General features: G+C 32.8%; 1 protein-coding gene across 1 annotated transcript in view; it reads left to right on the top strand.

Moving 5' to 3' along the window:
- LOC127723209 (MAM and LDL-receptor class A domain-containing protein 2-like) overlaps positions 1-20,227 on the top strand; it is a 101,065-nt gene that overhangs the window by 63,660 nt on the left and 17,178 nt on the right. The window contains exons 23-32 of the mRNA XM_052229733.1: positions 2,912-3,041; positions 4,343-4,518; positions 8,167-8,251; positions 9,444-9,563; positions 10,153-10,256; positions 12,202-12,331; positions 13,216-13,391; positions 14,013-14,091; positions 15,908-16,033; positions 16,886-16,977. Coding sequence (XP_052085693.1) covers positions 2,912-3,041; positions 4,343-4,518; positions 8,167-8,251; positions 9,444-9,563; positions 10,153-10,256; positions 12,202-12,331; positions 13,216-13,391; positions 14,013-14,091; positions 15,908-16,033; positions 16,886-16,977 — 1,218 coding nt within the window. The remainder of the gene's footprint in view (positions 1-2,911; positions 3,042-4,342; positions 4,519-8,166; positions 8,252-9,443; positions 9,564-10,152; positions 10,257-12,201; positions 12,332-13,215; positions 13,392-14,012; positions 14,092-15,907; positions 16,034-16,885; positions 16,978-20,227) is intronic.

Here is a 20,227-nt window from a genome sequence, read left to right as displayed (position 1 = left end):
GTTTTATTCGAGTTTTCACCACGTTATCACAGTAAATATTTTCAGATTTTTAGGGCCAAAATTATGAGTTAGTGAACCAACTCCTTTGATCACCAAATTTTGTATGATAAGGTTCTTGTCACTTTAAATTTAGATATTTTATCACAAGATTTGAATTTAAAGTGATAAGAACCTTATCACACAAGATTTGGTGGTCAAATTTAATTCTTTAAATGATTCTTAGATGATATTTTTGCAAATAAGGTATTTGTAAATTTAGATATGTTAAAAATTTTAAATATTTTGATGACATTCAGCATGTCTTGTGCTTAAAGGATGTTCACTCTTGTGTTTTTTATTTTTTAGTCAGGTATTGGGAACATCTAGTTTTATCAATATAATGCCAATACAAATTTTGCCCTACTATTAGTCTAACCCCTTCATTTCTTTTCTGGGGCCTCGGTGGCCGAGTGGTCTAAGTAGTTACTACTGTAATCACTAGCCAGTCAACACTGAGGTTGTGAGTTCGAACCCCGCTCGTGCGGGTGCACTCGACTCCAATCTTAATTGACTAGGATTGTCAGTTTTCCTATCGAAGGTCGGTGGTTTTCTCCGGGCACTTCGGCTTCCTCTACCAATAAAAACTGGCCGCCACGAAATAGCCCAAAAACGGTGCTTAAAAGTGGCGTTAAAACACCAAAATATCAAATATCTTTTCTTTTCTTACTTTTATAAGAAATAGTTGAAAAAGCAATTTTATAAAAGCAAATCTTATAAACTCCTTGTTATTTGTTCATAGCCTGTATGAAATATTCCACACAGAATGTACACGGAATATAGTAGGAATATTGCATTGAATTCCTACCAGAAAAGAGTGATATTCTAGTCAGACAGTAGTAGGAATCCACACGGAAAATAGCCGAAAAATTTAAATTAGCAGGAATTTCTTAGTAGGAATATTGTATATTCCTACCAGGAATATTTAAATTAGCAGGAATAATTTGGCGGGAAAATAAAATTCCTACTAGAAAACCTGGCAGGAATTTTTCAAAATTCCACATAGAAAAAAATATTTTCTAGTAGGAATCTAAAAATATACAAAATGTAAGTGTATATTCACAAATACACAACTGGGTCAATCATTTAAGTTTGAAACTCAACAACAAAAAACAAAGGAAATGCATGGAATTTATTCATTTAAAAAAAAGTTGACTTTTGAAATGTATGAGGAAGCTGTGATATATCCAAACATATATGTAGATGGGCAAAAATGATGATTCTAAGATGAAATTAAAGAGTTATGAAAAATTAATAAGTAAAATTATGCACTATTGTTGAATTAACTGATTACTAAATATATTGACAAACAGATCAAAAATTTCATCTTAAAAGTATAAAATTTACCTTCAATCTACATGAGCCATATTTTCTCATATTTCAATATTGTAGTTGTTTAACCCTTGCAGCATATTGTGTTCCAACACAACTTTTCATTCTTCTACCCTCCCAACTTTTGAATTTGTGAACTGGAACTTGTTTGCATTTAACACAGCAAAATTTGTGTCATTAGCAAACAGGAATCCAGTTTAAGATAATTAAAAAGATTCCATGTGGAAAGATTTTCTAGTAGGAATAAATTAATTCTGGTAGGAATCTTGTAGTAGGAAAATGAATAATCTTATCATATTTTCTGTCCAAATTCCCACTTTAGATTTTCAAAACAGAAAAAAATCCATACAGACTTTTAAAATTCCAGCTAGATGGTAGGATTTTACCAGTGGAGAAAAAAAAAATCCAGTCAGAATTTTGTTCATTTTCCATGTCCGCCTACTTTCTATATAGAATCATAGATTCTAGGTGGATTCCTACTACATTCCTACTAGTGTCTAGGTGGAATCCTACTACTTATTTCGTACGGGAGTTTTTGAAAGAAAGAAGGTGCCAATGTTGAATATATGACAAATCTAGAGAAAATTATTGCCTGCCAAATTTCAATTAATTTTATCTCAAAAACTAGGACATCCGCCTGTCATTTTTTTCTACTTTTTTTAGCTTCATGATTTATATACTATCAATTTATAACAGTCTTTGTAAAAAGCTTGCTATTTTAAAACAGAGGAGCGAACATACTTAATTGAGTTTAAAAATTAAACTTTTCGTAGATGAGAAATTTAGAATTACACTTTACTCACTTGTATCTATATTTATCTACAGATCACTTCTGCAGGACAATTTTCTTATAACACCAATTGAAAAAATCTTAACACTTACTGTTGAAAAATTCTTATTTCTACACAAAATTCAATATTAAATTTTTGGTCAGTTCAGAGCCCCAACCCAGATACAATGTAAACGTGGCAGTACATCCACACAATATAATATACTGCACTTGTAACACAGTTTACACTTCTATTAATCTACAGTCAAACCTGAATAAAAAGGTCACCCTCAGGACCAGAGAAAACTGACCTTTTAAGGGAGGCAACCTTTGTATTGATCACTTCTATTAATCTATAGTCAAACCTGTATAGAAAGTTCACCCTCAGGACCAGAGAAAACTGACCTTTTAAGGGAGGCAACCTTTGTATTGATGACTTCTATTAATCTATAGTCAAACCTGTATAGAAAGTTCACAAAACACATAATAAATTTAATACGTCACAAGTTTCTGGATTTACCTTTATCAGGAACACTCAAAGCCGAATATTTGAAAGCCAAGGATGTATGAGAACTGAAACAGTCAAAGAGTTATATGACTAAAAGTACCTTAAAAATAGCCAAATCCATTTTAAAATTTATAAACGGAACAATTTTAGAAATGTTTGTTCTAAACCTTGACTGTACTACTGAAAGTGTCGTTAAAATGTGATCTACAGATAGAAACATTCTTCAAAGATTATCTTGGTCACTTTATTTATGTAATTGTATTTAGGGCCAGACTGGTTCCAGTGGCACTGGACCACAATCGGCAGTTGAAGGCAGTTGGTACAAGTATGTAGAAGTATCTTCACCAGTGAGCAACAACGCTGTTGCTAGGCTAGAATCGTCAACGACATTAAATGGTAAATTATACTATTTGTTTTAAGGATGTTCACTACTCTGTTTCATAATAACAAGCTTTTCAAAAGACTGTTATAAATTGAAATTGTATGAATAAAGGAACTAAAAAAAGCAGAAAAAATTAAAGGGTCTGTTTGCTTGTTTTCGAGATATATGATTCTCACTAGATTTTTCATACATTTAACATTGGCACCTTTTTTCTTTCAAAAACTATGAAAAAATAACAAGGATTTTATAAGATTTTCAAATATAGCTTTTAAAACTAAATGTAATAAAATTATTAAAAGAAAAGTAGGTGTTAGCGGGTAAAATATTTATTAACACCACATGGATAAAACCAGAGGATTCCCAATATCTGACAAAAATTCAAAAACAAGAGGAGCGAACATCCTTAAAGGGGCACTAGCTGTCCAATTTGACTCAAATTCTCATATTTGATTTATAACAATGTAAAACATTTATCCAAACTATTAAAAGTCTAAAATAAACAGTTAACCGGACATGGGCATGATAACACGTAGCTTCGTTTCGTGTGTATTTTAGTCTAGATGCCATCTAATTAACTATTGAGTTGACCTCCAAAGTCATCCGATGACCATATAAGCGATGTAAACATAAATAAAGATATAAATAGATTAAGCGAACTCGTACTTTTGGATTTTTCTAGGTCTGTTTAATTTCATATTATAGATTAAAAATCTATGTTTATCATCGTTTTTACCTGTATAAGAATAATTTTTTGTGGACCGGATCAGTCAATCAAATGATTTGCCTATTTTCACTTTCAATGTTGACATTCTTTTCCTTTAAATAACTTTACACATACAATTCACGTGTTATCCATCTCTAGCTAAGGGGTTAAATTCACTTGTAAGTGAATAATTCATCATCAATGTTTCTTAGCTTATTTTGACAAAATTGAACCATACTGGCAGCTAAAAGCGAATAATTATTTCACTATTTCACTTTCATTAATGATTGAAAAAAAAAAAATCATATATTAGATTTTTTATATATCTCGTAGCTAGTGCCCCTTTAAGGAATTATCAATAAAAAGATATTCTGTGATATAACTTATTGTAGACAACATACAAGTAGAGTTGAAAAAATGAAGAAAGAAAAGTTTACATCACATGACTAATGAGAATATGCTACTGCCTTCCTGTAAAAACCATAAAAATACAAAAAGAAGAAAAAAAAGTTAATGTCTGATGACCAGTGAGAATTTGCCTATTTGATCTTTTAAAAACTATTTTTTCAGCATTGTTTAAAAATATAGAAAAAAATATTTCTTTCTTTACAGCAGGTGACTATTGTTTGACTTTTGAATATCACATGTTTGGATCTGATACAATGGGAGAACTGAAAATTTCAACTGGAGTTACAGCCCCTGAAAATGACTTGTTTAAAGAATCTGGTAACCATGATGACCAGTGGAACATGGGAATGATTACATTTACTTCTGTGGCAGGAATGAAGGTTTGTTTGTATATAAGATATCTCTACAGAAATGAAATAATTTATGAGGGTCTGGATGAGGTTTACAGAATAGAGAACAATTAGAGGGGAAATACAGAATAAAAGGTCAAAAAGATAATGAATAGAGAAAAATAAGCTCAAAAAATACAGAATGGCCCACATGGCTAAAAATAGAATATATTGTCTATTATTTTGAAAACCTCTATAAAAAGAGAAAATCGTGACAGGGTAGAAATGTTCAGAATGTTGAGCTCTACCTGTCAGACAACATTTTAAAGTTGTTATTCAGCCCTTAAATTGTGAATTTCACCCTTTTTTTTTCATTTTGACGCAGAAAGCTCGACATAGGGATAGTGATCTGGCAGCGGCGGCGTTAACTAACTTCTTAAGAGCTTTATATTTTAGAATGTGGAAGACCTGGATGCTTCCTACTTTGTATATAGATGCCTTGTCAAGAAGTTTCTGTCTGTCACATGTCCATTGTCCTTGACCTCATTTTCATGGTTCAGTAACTACTTGAAAAAAGTAAAGATTTTTTGTAATGTTAATTTCTCTCTTATTATGAGAAATAGGATAACTATATTTGGTATTTGCATACCTTGCAAGGTCCTCATGCCTGTCAGACTGTTTTCACTTGACCTCGACCTCATTTCATGGATCAGTGAACAAGGTTAAGTTTTGGTGGTCAAGTCCATATTTCAGATACTAGAAGCAATAGATCTACTATATTTGGTATATGGAAGGATTGTAAGGTGTACATGTTCAACTGGCAGGTGTCATCTAACCTTGACCTCATTTTCATGGTTCAGTGGTTATAGTTAAGTTTTTGAGTTTTAGTCTGTTTTTCTTATACTGTATGCAATAGGTCTACTATATTTGGTGTATGGAATGATTGTAAGGTGTATATGTCCAACTGGCAGTGTCATCTTACCTTGATCTCAATTTCATGGTTCAGTGGTCAAAGTTAATTTTTTGAGTTTTGGTCTTTTTTATTATACTATATATGCAATAGGTCAACTATATTTTGTGTATGGAAATATTTTATGATGTACATGTTAGTCTTGCAGGTTTTATTTGATCTTGACCTCATTTTCACAGTTCATTGCTCAGTGTTAAGTTTTTGTGTTTTGGTCTGTTTTTCTTACCTATAAGTAAAAGGTCAAATATATTCGTTGTATGGAAGGATTGTAAACTGTACATGTCTGCCTGGCATGGTTTATTTGACCATGACCTCATTTTCATGGTTCATTGGTCAATGTTTAATTTTTTTTGGTGAAGTCTGTTTCTTAGAAACTATATAAGCATGATAAGCAATAGTCAACTATATTTAGTGTATTGAATGATTGTAAGGTGTACTTGTATTTCTCATTAGGTTTATATGTCCTTGAGCTCATTTTCTTGGATCATATTAAGTTTATGTGATAGTTGTAGTAAAGCTTTATATTTAGAACTATCAACATAATATCAATGGTTAGTAAAGAAGGCAAGACATTTCAGCGTGTGCACTCTTGTTACCTATTATCTTGAAAATTATAATGGATAGAGAGAAACTTGTAATGAAGAAAATGATCAGCAAGACAAGATGTACAAATAAGTTTGCATGGCTGAAATCGTCAGACAACTAGTTATAAGAGTTATTGACTTTCAATGACAAATTTTTACAAATTTTGTGTTTTTTCCTTATATCATGAAAACTGTAAAAGATAAATAGAAACTTTAAACAGCAAAAGTGATCAGCAAGACAAGATCTACAAATAAATCTTATAGCCAAATTCTTCAGTCAACTCATTATTGGAGTTATTGCCCTTTAATGACGATTTTTGTCGAGCCTTCAACTTTAGTCAAAAAGCGAGACATAGCGATCCTACATTCCGTCGGCGTCGCCGTTGTCGTCAGCGGCGTCCACAAATATTCACTCTGTGGTTAAAGTTTTTGAAATTTTAATAACTTTCTTAAACTATCCTGGATTTCTACCAAACTTGGACAGAAGCTTGTTTATGATCATAAGATAGTATCCAGAAGTAAATTTTGTAAAAATAAAATTCCTGTTTTTCCGTATTTTACTTGTAAATGGACTTAGTTTTTCTGCCAGGAAACATTACATTCACTCTGTGGTTAAAGTTTTTAAAATTTTAATAACTTTCTTAAACTATCCTTGATTTGTACCAAACTTGGACAGAAGCTTGTTTCTGATCATAAGATAGTATCCAGTAGTTAATTTGTTAAAAAAAAAAAATCATTTTTTCCGTATTTTACTTATAAATGGACTTAGTTTTTCTGCCAGGAAACAATACATTCACTCTGTGGTTAAAGTTTTTAAAATTTTAATAACTTTCTTAAACTATCCTGGATTTATACCAAACTTTGACAGAAGCTTCTTACAATCAAAAGATAGTATCTAAAGGAATATTTTTATTGATTTTTTTCCTCATTTTTGTTGAGCTTGCGATTAACAGCAAAAGTAGGCGAGACACTGGGTTCTGCGGAACCTTTACGAATTTTTAGCAATGTTTAGTGTTTTTGTGTAATATCTTGAAAGCTATAATAGATAGGTAGACATTTTAGATAGCATAAATGATTAGCAAGACAAGATCTACAAATAAGTTAACATGGTTGTAATCATTAGTCCACTCATTCTTGCTCTTTAATGATGATTTCTACCAATTTTTGGCATTATTGCCCATTATCTTGAAAACTAGAAAAGATTGATAAAAACTGTAAAAAATAAACATGATCAGCAAGCCAAGATCTACAAACAATACAAATTTTGCCAAAATAGTTATCAGACTCTTTATAGGAGTGATTGCCCTTTAATAACAGTTTTTTTTCACTCTTTTGTTTTTTTGGCTAAAACTTAAGAAGATGGAGAGAAACTGTTAACAGAATAGAAGATCAGCAATACAAGATGAACACAAAAGATATTTTTGTCATGAATTTTATTCTTTTTAGGGGGGGGGGGGGGGGGGGGGCACGGTGGCTGAGTGGTCTTAGTAGTCAAACTACTGTATCACTAACCTGTCAACACTGAGTTTGTTAGTTCTAGGGCCACAGTGGCTGAGTGGTCTTAGTAGTCAAACTACTGTATCACTAACCTGTCAACACTGAGTTTGTTAGTTCGAGTCCAGCACATGGCAGTTGCGTGCTCTACTCCAATCATAATTGACTAGGATTGTCAGTTTTCCTACTGAAGGTCTTGGTTCTCTCAGAGTACTATGCCTTCCACCACCAATAAAAACTGACTGCCACGAAATAGCACAAAAGTGCTGAAAGTGGCATTAAACACCAATCAATGGAAAGTGTCCATTGTTGAAAATGCACATAAACCTATCTGAGCGACCCAGTCTAGTTTGTTTACGGCAAAAACTTAAGAAGGTAGAGAGAAACTAAAAATGATTAGCAATACAAAGATTTTCTACAGGCATATATGCTGACTTGGATAAAAGCACGAAATCAAATATCCATGAAAAGTAAATTTTTCATCCATCAACGTAAACTGGAACCCACTGAAAAAGAATCAATTTACAGAAAATAGACTTTTTGGCCAAAATTAAATATTAATTACCATGAAATGAAAAAGATTTCCTAGAAGTTTTTTTTACCAAGATCTATAATAAGGTAATGAAATTGTATAAATGTTTTCTCTTGCAGTTATTTATAGAAGCTAATAAAGCAACAACATGGAAGGGAGATATTGCTATAGATGATATAAAACTAAAGAGTGGGATATGTGATGGTAAGTTAATTACTGTGATATCATAACCTGTTAACTATACCACAGGTGGCACTTTAATATGGGATCTCAAGTTTAAGAAAAACAGGTTTTGTAATTAAAGATGTTTGCTCCTCTTTTTGAATATAACAAACTTTTTAAAAGACTGTAATAAATTGATATTATATAAATCAAGGAACTTAAAAAGCAGAAAAAATAGAAAGGTTGTGTCCTTGTTTTTGAGATATAAACAATTGAAAATTTGGCAGGAAATAATTATTCACTCTAGATTTTTCATATATTTAACATTGGCACCTTTTTTCTTTCAAAAACTATGGAAAATAACACGGATTTTATAAGATTTTCAAAAATGTCTTTTAAAACTTTGTGTTTTAATATTATGAAAAGAAAAGTAAGGGTTAGTGGGTAAAATTTTATTGGCACCACTTGGTTAAAACTAGAGGATTTGAATATCTGACAAAAATAAAAAAAATACCGGAGTAGGGAACATCCTTTAAATCGTAAAATTTAAACTCTGGGAAAATATATGGATATGTTCTATTCATCCTCACCCCCTCCCCCCCACCCCAATCCCAGGAAATTTGATATAACCAGTTTATTTACTGTGAATAAAGGACAGGTTTCAGTCATTTGTGTAATTTTGAACGACAATGTTTTATAGTTATGGGGGAAGTTTGAGAATCAGTTTATATGAGACACTATTTAAATGTTTTTGGGAAAATTTGATGATCAGTATATATGAAACAATATTTCATAGTCATGATAGTTTTTTGGGGAAATTTGAGGATCAGTATTTATAAGACAATAGTGAAAAACCCCATAAAAACGATTTCTTGAATATTTTAGTGTCTAAAAGGGTCTCTTTTATCTAAAATAAACAAAAGTATAAATTACAGGTTCAGAAAATCAAATATCCCCCTAATTTGAAATTTGGGAGGGGGAAATTAAGGATATAGCCAAAAACATGATGATATTGGCAGTGATGATAATTGATTCCATCATAAACTCCAAACGTGATAGTGACATTGAGTCAGAGAACTTAAGTTGGAATGGAAAATAACCTATAATAATAATGAAACACTTTTTGATGTAATATTCTTTATTTATATATATTTGTTATCTATAGGTTTGAACGTTGTTTTCAATTTAGACTTGTATATATATATATATATATATATATATGTTTTATTTTTAGTTAATGCATGTGACTCCAGTCCTTGCCAAAATGGGGGATCTTGTTCAGAAACAACAACAGCAAGTGGTTATACCTGTGCATGTCAGGCTGGATTTAATGAACAAAATTGTGAACAAAGTGGTAAGTGAGAGATGGAAAAATGACTAGAAGACAATGTGGGATATTTGTTAAATAGACAGCCTCTAAATTAAACATCACAAGAAGAAAAGACCCCAAAAAATCTAGATCAACTAAAAGTTTTCAACATTCATCAATTCTCGACTGAAAATTCAATTTTTTTTTAGATTTTTCTATTATTGGGATATTTTGACTGGATAGGATTTGTAAAACTAAATAAAGTGTTGCACTTAAAATTTTGTGTAATATATATTGTGTTTAAGATATCAACAATTATATAAGTTTGTACTTGGGTCACAGCATTATATTTTTGATAGTTGAGATATGTGATCAGAGTTCTCGAAAAGTGGTGGTCCGAAGGTTCACACCACAAAAATTTTGCAAAGGACCTACACAATTTTGATATTCTGCAATAGAAATTATATTGAGAACCAGCAGATTTTCGTCAAGGACCGACAGAGAAAAAAAGATTTTAAGAACTCTGTGTGATAAACTTCTGATTATGTTTTGTTGTCAATCACAATTAATTTCATCCTATATTCTATAATCTGTCCCAAAGGGCTTACAGTACTGCTTTGATTTTTTTTTGCAGATGGTAGATCAGTATCAGAATTTACTTGTGATTTTGAAGCACAAAATAATTGTGTGTTTGAAAATACTGATGATGATGATGATTTTGACTGGACTTATAGATCTGTAAGTGGCTCATGTGAATGACTTAATGGGGCATTCACTACTAGATATAAAAAAAAATTAAAATATGTGATTTTTTTTGTTCAATCATTAATAAAAGTGATATAGTGAAATAATAATTTGCTTTTAGCAGCCAATTTGTTTCAATTTTGTCAAAATAAGCTAAGAAACATCGCTCATGAATTAATATTATTCACTTGCAAGTGAACAATTCGACCTCATTGAATCCGTATTCATGTGACCTTCAAATGTGAGTCAAATCAGTGAACATGAATTTGACAGCTTATGCCGTTTAATTTAAAATAAGGAAAAAGACATTAAACCATCAAGTTACTGTGGATTAATTGGAACATCAATTTTCATGGTTTTTATGGGTATAGGTAAACCACGAAATTAGATGAACAACGAAGTACAAATTATCTAAAGGTTTGTATAGAAGGGAAATGGGGAATGTGTCAACAACAATGAGACAACAACCCGACGATGCAGACTTTGGCAAAACTAAGAAATCAAATATCCACGAAAATGCATTTTTCAAACAATCCTCAAAAATAAATTTATCCACAGTAATAGGGGGACTTAATGAGCATTGGAGTTGGGGATTACCTTTGTTTTAGTTTAAATTTTGACAAAAAATTGGTTGTTGTTTAAATCACTTAATCAATACTGTATATGAAACAAACACTTTTTCTTCTGGTCCTCCATTTAAGTGACATGTTTGCTGAGGTACATTGCTAGTCTTCTGGTCCTCCATTTAAGTGACCTGTTTGCTGAGGTACATTGCTAGTCTTTTGGTCCTCCATTTTAATGACATGTTTGCTGAGGTACATTGCTAGTCTTCTGGTCCTCCATTTAAGTGACCTGTTTGCTGAGGTACATTGCTAGTCTTCTGGTCCTCCATTTAAGTGACCTGTTTGCTGAGGTACATTGCTAGTCTTCTGGTCCTCCATTTTAATGACATGTTTGCTGAGGTACATTGCTAGTCTTATGGTCCTCCATTTTAATGACATGTTTGCTGAGGTACATTGCTAGTCTTCTGGTCCTCCATTTTAATGACATGTTTGCTGAGGTACATTGCTAGTCTTCTGGTCCTCCATTTTAATGACATGTTTGCTGAGGTACATTGCTAGTCTTCTGGTCCTCCATTTAAGTGACATGTTTGCCAAGGTACATTGCTAGTCTTCTGGTCCTCCATTTAAGTGACATGTTTGCTGAGATACATTGCTAGTCTTCTGGTCCTCCATTTAAGTGACCTGTTTGCTGAGGTACATTGCTAGTCTTCTTGTCCTCCATTTTAGTGACATGTTTGCTGAGGTATATTGCTAATCTTCTGGTCCTCCATTTCAGTGACATGTTTGCTGAGGTACATTGCTAGTCTTCTGGTTCTCCATTTAAGTGACATGTTTGCTGAGATACATTGCTAGCATGCTACTTACGATCAATAATCATTTAATAGACAGTTTTATGAAGCAGATTTATAAATTTAACAGACAAGAAGTAGATAAAAAAGTTTTGATAAAATAAACTGAACCAATGTAAATTCAAAAAGGTGGAAGTCCATAACATTTTTCAAAATCAAATGAATGACTATATCAACTAAGGGAACAAATGGAAGACAATTGTCATATTCCTACTTGATAAGTTACTGCTTTTTACAATCAATGTTGTTAGCATAGATGTATTTAACAGATGGGATTATATGACTTTCAAATTCATGCATTTTCCAGTACATTTTCTTTATCACAATGCTTATGTTATTACCTTACAGTAAGAACTGATTGTTCAATGATGTCATTTACACTGATTGACCTCAGGTCAACTGCCCATTCATAAAAATGATGATGAGTTACTGCTGTTAATGAATATTTTAAGAATGAGATTATAGTACCTTTTATGGTTTTGTATAGTTTTTTACATTTGACATTTCATATCTTTCATTTTTATCAAGGGGTCAACACCTAGTAGTGGTACAGGCCCTTCTAGTGCATATGACGGCACACAGTATGTCTACACTGAGGCTTCTTCAAGTGTTCAGGGGGACAAAGCTGTTTTGTCAACTGTTAACACTTTGCTTGCAGGTAAAATTGAACATTAAAACTTGAATAACTATTATATGAGGGGCGCCAGATAGAAATTGACCTGATGCAAGTGCAAGTGTACATGTACATGTATAAGACTTTGATTGATTTAGGAACATTCAAATACAAAATAAAAGATAAATTTTGGTCTTTTTTGTAGGGTTCTTATATAGCCTCAATTTTCAAACAGACTTTACGTAGGGATTTTTATCAACCCAAAATAAGTTCATAGATGTATTGATATTCATTTGCATAAGATTGATTTCTATCCGACACAGCTCATATATATAGATTTTTAAAACTTTTGATCAGTCATATTTAGTACAAATCCAAATAGTTTTTTACTGTTCGGACTTGTTTTATAGTCAAAGTCATGTCTGATGAACTACAGATCATTTCAAACTTTTTGTAGAGAGTTGAAAGAGTTGGTTTACAGTAATTATTATATGAGCGGCGCCAGATAGATACGCAGCTCATATATATATAGACTTTTAAAACTTGTGATCAGTCAAATGATATTTTATTGTTAAGACTTGTTGAGTCAAAGTCAGATCTGATGAACTACAGGTCTTTTCAAGCTATTTGTTAGAGAGTTGAAAGAGACCTCACATTTTATATAAAAAATACAAGACAATGTTTAGCATCCAATTATTGAGATATAACTTCAAATACTGTCATTCATTGCCTTAAAATTGACACAATGTTATATTTCCTGCAGGTACAAGTAGCTATTGCTTACAGCTTAACCTCCATATGTATGGTACACCTGGTACCTTTGACACAATGTTATATTTACTGCAGGTACAAGTAGCTATTGCTTACAGTTTTACCTCCATATGTATTGTACACCTGGTACCTTTGACACAATGTTATATTTACTGCAGGTACAAGTAGCTATTGCTTGCAGTTTTACCTCCATATGTATGGTAAACCTGGTAACATGGCCGTCAAGTTTGGTAACCGTGGTTCCTCTTCTTCTGTGTGGTCAGTGTCTGGTGACCAAGGAGATCAATGGGTCTTCTATCAAGTGGAATTACCTCCTAGCTTCACGGATCCAGTGGTATAATTATTGTATATCATACTTGTGTAAAATGCCAGTTTTTTATTGGTTAATTAAGAGTAGCATTCTTTTGGAGCAAGTGACTCAACATTTTTTTAACCTTAAAAACTGGCAAATCAATAATTTGAAAGACAAAAAATAACAGAACATTCCATATACCGTAAATTTTGAAATTATTGTGATGTTTTTATTAATGCAAATAATGCGACTGAATGAGTATCTCAATAATAAAAGGTATATATATATCTGATATATATAACTGTATGCAGATTTTCCTGAAATTGCAATAATCTATCTCGCATTTTAGTTCATTTTACCAAATTTCGAAATAATAAATGCACGCAATAATTTCTGAATTTACAGTAAAATAAACTTTAGCTGTGATAGTGAAAGAAAGGATTGTTACATCTAGAAAAAAGAATTTCTAATCTTGGGGAAGATATCAAAGACAAGAAGAAAAAATGATTAGAAGAAAAGTTAACAAAACTCTCAACAGAGACTTAATTTAAAATTTGAGCAACACGAATTGCACCAAAAAGTGGGAGGGGAGATAATTGTGATAAAGTATAGAATTTAGAATATATGAACCTTCATATGACATTCAGGAATTTCTATTTTTAGATAGTCTTTGAGGCAACCAGAGGGTCATCATATAGAGGTGATATAGCCCTTGATTCAGTTAAACTTATCTTGGGACAATGTAAGTATCAAGCTAATATAATATAGTCCTTGGTTCTGTTAAACTTAGTTTGTGAGAATGTAAGTATCGAGCTGATATAGTCCTAATGATTTAGTTAAACTTAGTTTGTGAGAATTCTAAGTATCAAGCTGATATAATCCTTGATTCAGTTTAACTCAGTTTGTGAGAATTCTAAGTATCAACCTGATATAGTCCTTGATTCAGTTACTTAGTTTAGGGAGTGTAAGTATATATACACAATTTGCTTATCAACGTGATGGACATAGTGCAATCTGTTCATCAACATGATGGACACAGTGCAATCTGCTCATCAACATGATGGACACAGTGCAATCTGCTCATCAACATGATGGACACAGTGCAATCTGCTCATTATCATGATGAACACCGTGCAATCAGATCATGTTGATGGACACAGTACAACCGGATCATGTCGATGGACACAGTGCAATCTGCTCATCAACATAATCGACACAATCCAATCTGCTCATCAACATGATGGACACAGTGCAATCTGCTCATCAACATGATGGACACAGTGCAATCTACAAGATTGACACAGTGCAATCTGCTTATCAGCATGTCTTAAGCGAATAACAGCAAATTGTTTTGTTTTTGTAAAAAAATTGATTCTTTACATAATTGTTTATAGTGTGGATTTATTTATTTTCATGGGTACCAATTTTCATGGATTGAAGAAAAGTTTAACGGACAATTTGTAATTTGTTGAATACTTCAATTCATGGTTTACACGTACGCACAAGTTCCAGCAAAATTGGTATTCAAATAATAACAATGAATCCACAGTATTTGATATGTCAGAGTCTGCTGAGAATAGTTCACTTTGAATATGGCTTTTCAACATTTTAGGTTTCAGGTTCAGTGTCAATTACAAAATTTTATCTATGTTGACTTAACTATTGATATTTTTGTTATCCTGCAACAAAACATCAGCATATTGATTAGTTTTTTTTACCCAACAGCAATTCAGCCGTTGGATTCTTTGACAACTGTTTAACCAACAGTACTTCATTCCTTTGATTGTTGGACAATTTTCTCGAAACAGTACTTTAACACTCTAATTTTTAAACAATTTTTCTCAAACAGTACTTCAGCACTTTGATATTTGGACAATTTTTCTCAAATAATATTCATCCCTTTGAAATTTGAACAATTTTTCTTAAACAGTACTGTAGTACTTTGATTTTGGACAATTTTTTTTAAACAGTATTTTAGCACTTTGATTTTGGACAATTTTTCTTAAACAATACTTTAGCACTTTGATTTTGGACAATTTTTCTCAAACAATATTCATTCCGTTGATATTTAGACAATTTTTCTCAAACAGTACTTCAGCACTTTGATATTTGGTCAATTTTTCTCAAACAGTACTTCAGCACTTTGATATTTAGACAATTTTCTCAAACAGTACTTCAGCACTTTGATATTTGGACAATTTTTCTTAAACAGTACTTCAGCACTTTAATATTTGGACAATTTTTTCAACAGTACTTCAGCACTTTGATTTTGGACAATTTTTCTCAAACAGTACTTCAGCACTTTGATATTTGGACAATTGTTCTCAAACAGTACTTCAGCACTTTGATATTTGGACAATTTTTCTCAACAGTACTTCAGCACTTTGATTTTGGACAATTTTTCTCAAACAGTACTTCAGCACTTTGATATTTGGACTATTTTTCTCAAACAATATTCATCCCTTTGATATTTGAACAATTTTTTCAAACAGTTCTTCAGCACTTTGATATTTGGACGATTTTTTTCAAACAGTACGTCAGCACTTTGATTATTGCAGGTCCCGCTCTAACCTGTACTAGTAACCCATGTAGCAATGGTGGTACCTGTAATGAGGACGGCAGCACTGCTGGATATAATTGTAATTGTATGATAGGCTGGTCTGGAGATAATTGTAATGTTCAAGGTGAGTATTCATATTTAAAATTGAGAATGGAAATGGGAAATATGTCAAAGAGACAACAACCCGAGCAAAGAGCAGCAACAGCCGAAGGCCACCAATGGGTCTTCAACGCAGTGAGAAAATTCTGCACCCAGAGGTGGGCCTCAGCTGGCCCCTTAATAAAAATGTGTACTAGTTCAGTGAAATAATTGCATATATGTTAATGAACTCATCCTAGATACCAGGATTAAAATTTTGTATACATGACGTGGGTTTCCTCTACAAAAGACTCATCAGTGATGATCAAATCAAAAAAGTTAAAAAGGCCAAATAAAGAACAAAGTTGAAGAGTATTGAGGACACGCAATTCTGAAGGTACAAACATGAGTCATTACTTTGTAATTTACTTTCAAAGGGATCATGAATGGTAGAAGGTTGGACTTGGGTCTATACACTATGGCCCTGAAAATTTTTTCAACAACATGGCCGCATGTAATCTTTTCCTGTTTTTTCATTTTTCATAAAACATCATAAAGGAGCATACAATTTCCAACAAATGTGAATCTGAGGAGCATACCATTTTCTGTAAATTTGCATATCTGATTACCGGAAGTATGAAGATAGATAAAACAAACAAGCACTTGTTAAAAACAAAAAAATGCTAATAGATAATCGGTTTTCATTTTCTTATTGCAAATTTAAAGAAAGATATATGATAACAAGTAAAATTTTCCATAGACTGTTGGTCCATTGGTCTGTTGGTCCAAAAAATATTTCCTTCCCACTTGTCTTGGGTACTTCTGTACAGAAGGACTTTATGTTTTTGTGGGAGTATGATAACTCCACATTTCTTTAAAAGAGTCTTTATATTTTTAGTAACAGATGACTACAGCTGTGGATTTGAGATTGATGCACCATGTATTTTCCAGGATTCAACTCAGGATGAATTTGATTGGACACGACGTACTGTAAGTTCTTATAAAAATCTAGTCTGTGTTTCACAAAAAGTAATAAAATTTCATCATTATAAAAGAGAAGCGAAAAATACCAAAGGGACATTCAAACTCATAAATCAAAAATAAACTGATAACGACATGGCTAAAAGAAAAAGACAAACAGACAAACAACAGTACACAAAACACAACATAGAAACCAAAGACTGAGCAACACGAACCCCACCAAAAATCAGAGGTTATTATGTTGATGACTAATCCGTTTTTTTAACAAAGATTCAGAGCTCACATATTTAAATATATACCCCTGTTCCCTCATTTTAATGGAGATAATAAGATCAGTGCTTTGCCAATGTTAAACCCTAAAAAATATTTTGATAAAAAAACAAGTGGAGTTTGTGTAATACAGATACCTCTCGTCTCCTTTTACTAGCTCATTCTAAAAATGTTACTGGACTACTGTTAATTCAGAAATAATTGTGTGTATTTATTATTGTGATTTTTAAAGAATGAACAAAAATGCGAGTTTTCAAGATACCTGAAGGCAAGTTCTTAATTATAATCACAATACTCATGTAATCACATTTTCTGATTAATAAAACATCGCAATAAATTCTGAATTTACAGTATTCCAGAAAAAATAAAAAGCTACATACAGATATATGAATGAGATACCAAAATGCGATGTCTTATATTTGAGGGGGTTGACAGGGGGGGTTAGCAATTCCCACTTTCCTCCCCCCTTACTCCCACTTCCCTCCCCTCTTACTCCCACTTCCCTCCCCCTATACTCCCACTTCCTTCTCCTATATTCCAACTTCCCTCCCTAATTTGGTTATAAATGTAGTATTCATGTCAGAATAAGGGAAATAACGTGTAAAACCAATTAAAATCAAGGGCAACAGATACAAATACCACAAACAACACAAAATAACCAAAAAATAACGTGCACAGAAAGCTAAAAATAAGCAAGCAAATGCAGAGGAATATACGGCGATCACAGACCAAAAGTACCTGTAGATGGGTTGGGAATGATCAAACCGACCCGGATTAACCTACCACCTCCACTTGCTTGTACCCATTCCGCAATATGACAGTTGTCACTTTCTTAGGCATAATGTTTTTTATGCTCCCGTCCAAAGTCAAGAACCGTCATTTATCATGTGTCATTAAAAGTTTTACATCACTATATGACGAATTGACATTGTTCTGTAACCATGGATTAATTACCCTTTTTCTTGGGGCCTTTCAGAGTTCCTTGCTGGATGTGAGTTCCACATGTTGAAATACTTGTTGTGACCTCTGAATGTTTGTTTCTGTAGTCACTAGTGGTGATGCGTTAGTGCATTTTTATACCCCGGCAACTGAAAGTTTGGGGGGCATATTGTTTTACCCCTGTCCGTCCGTCTGTCCTTCTGTCTGTCCCATTATGGGTATATAGTTATTCTGTCTAACTCCTCCTACAGTTTGAATCGTAGGAAGTTTTCACTTTGCTGTCTGTTTGTACATATATTGAAAGTGTGCATGTGGACAGGGTTTTGATTTTGATTTTGATTTGCTCTTTTGGGAGATAGTTGAACTTTGTCATTTTTTGGAGTATTTACTTGCATAAGATGAGCATTTTTGGAGAGATAGTTGAACTTTGTCATTTTTGAGCTGTAAGCGGTTAAATGTTATAGTTATTTTAAAATAACACTTTGCATCTGCTGGGGCATCAATTGTGTCTCCCAGACTCAATGACATCTCAAAGAAAGTCCTACATTGTTTTTGTTATAATACAGTTATTTCCATTTTTCTGTATTTTACTAATAAATGGACTTATATAGCCGACTGTAAGATATGGGTTTTTCTCATTGTTGAACGCCGTACGGTTGACTATAATTGCTTACATCCACTTCATTTGAACTTGGGTGGATAGTAAAACGAGCAAAATTTTGAAAATATTTATTTTTGTTTTTCCATATTTTACTGATAAATGTTCAGTCTGGGGTTAAAGTTTGTTACATGTCAATTACTTCTTCAAACCTGGCTTCATAGAGTTTTATGAAACTTTGGCAAGAGCTTTTTAATGATTAAGAGATAATGTCTGAAGCAATCCTTTGAAATTTTTTTTTTTTCATTTTTAATATTTTTCTGATAGATGAGCTTCGTTTTTTACAGTTAACATTTACAGACAGTCTGGTATTAAATTTTTTGACATGATACACAATCACAGGCGAGACACAGGGTTCCGTGGAACCCCTTACAATTTTTTGGCGATTTTACTCCTTTGATCTTGGAAAACCATCTTGTTCTAAGTTTTTATTTGTAGCACCTGGTTTTGGTTTCAACTTTGGACAGGCACACACAAATCTGTGGTTTGGTTAAACATCATCTTGATAAAAATTATCAAAAGTGGACGTTAGGGCTAGTAGCTAAGGTCAGCTTAAATATTTCTTCCAGACTGTTTTTGTGATATGGTTTGCTTTGTAAATAATGCGATGCAAATCAGCTTCCTCTTTGACAAGCTGCTTGTAAGCGTGGCACCAACGTTCTTCACTGGTAACAATAATCATACGTTGAACCTTTTCTTTAAATACACAAACTTCAAGCTCATAAAACGATATGCCATACTTAGAACAACGATCTGATAATTTATGCCCATGCTTGAAGAGTTTCTGAAAGTGTTCCCTGTTGCAATGAGATAGATGTAATAATTATCACGTGCAGTCCTCTCATTTTTTTGGTAAATGTGTATCCCTGCGACAATTGGAGCCATGACGGAAATATCTGTATAAGAGAGGTGAAGGATACCAAAGATACATTCTAACTCACAAGTCAAAATTAAACTGACAAGGTCATGGCAAAAAAAGAAAAAAACATACAGACAATCAACACAACACAAAATAGAAAACTAAAGATGAAACCCACCAAAAACTGGGGGTGATCTCAGGTGCTCTAGATCTGTATTTATCTAAATAGAAAATGGAAACGAATTCTGTCGAAATCCGACACCGGACGATTTTAGATCATTTTAGCCACCAATATAATATTTGAAATGGTTGGAGTTGACCACCTTAGAAGGTCTTATAATCATTTAGGTCCATATAGGCTATTTATATCTGTTTAGTTTCATTCTCATTTAAAAAAAAAAAATCCTGCCCCCTTTACTCCCAGTTCCCGCACCCCTATCTCCCGCTTCCTGTCCCCCTTACTCCCGCTTCCCACCCCCCTTACTCCCACTTCCCACCCCCTTACTCCTGGGTTCCCGCCCCCCTGTCCACCA

This window comes from Mytilus californianus, unplaced genomic scaffold, assembly GCF_021869535.1.
Source record: "Mytilus californianus isolate M0D057914Y unplaced genomic scaffold, xbMytCali1.0.p SCAF_13, whole genome shotgun sequence".
Lineage (NCBI taxonomy): Eukaryota > Metazoa > Mollusca > Bivalvia > Mytilida > Mytilidae > Mytilus > Mytilus californianus.
The sequence above is the reverse complement of the archived record's forward strand: the minus strand, read 5'-3'. Positions and strand labels throughout refer to the sequence as shown.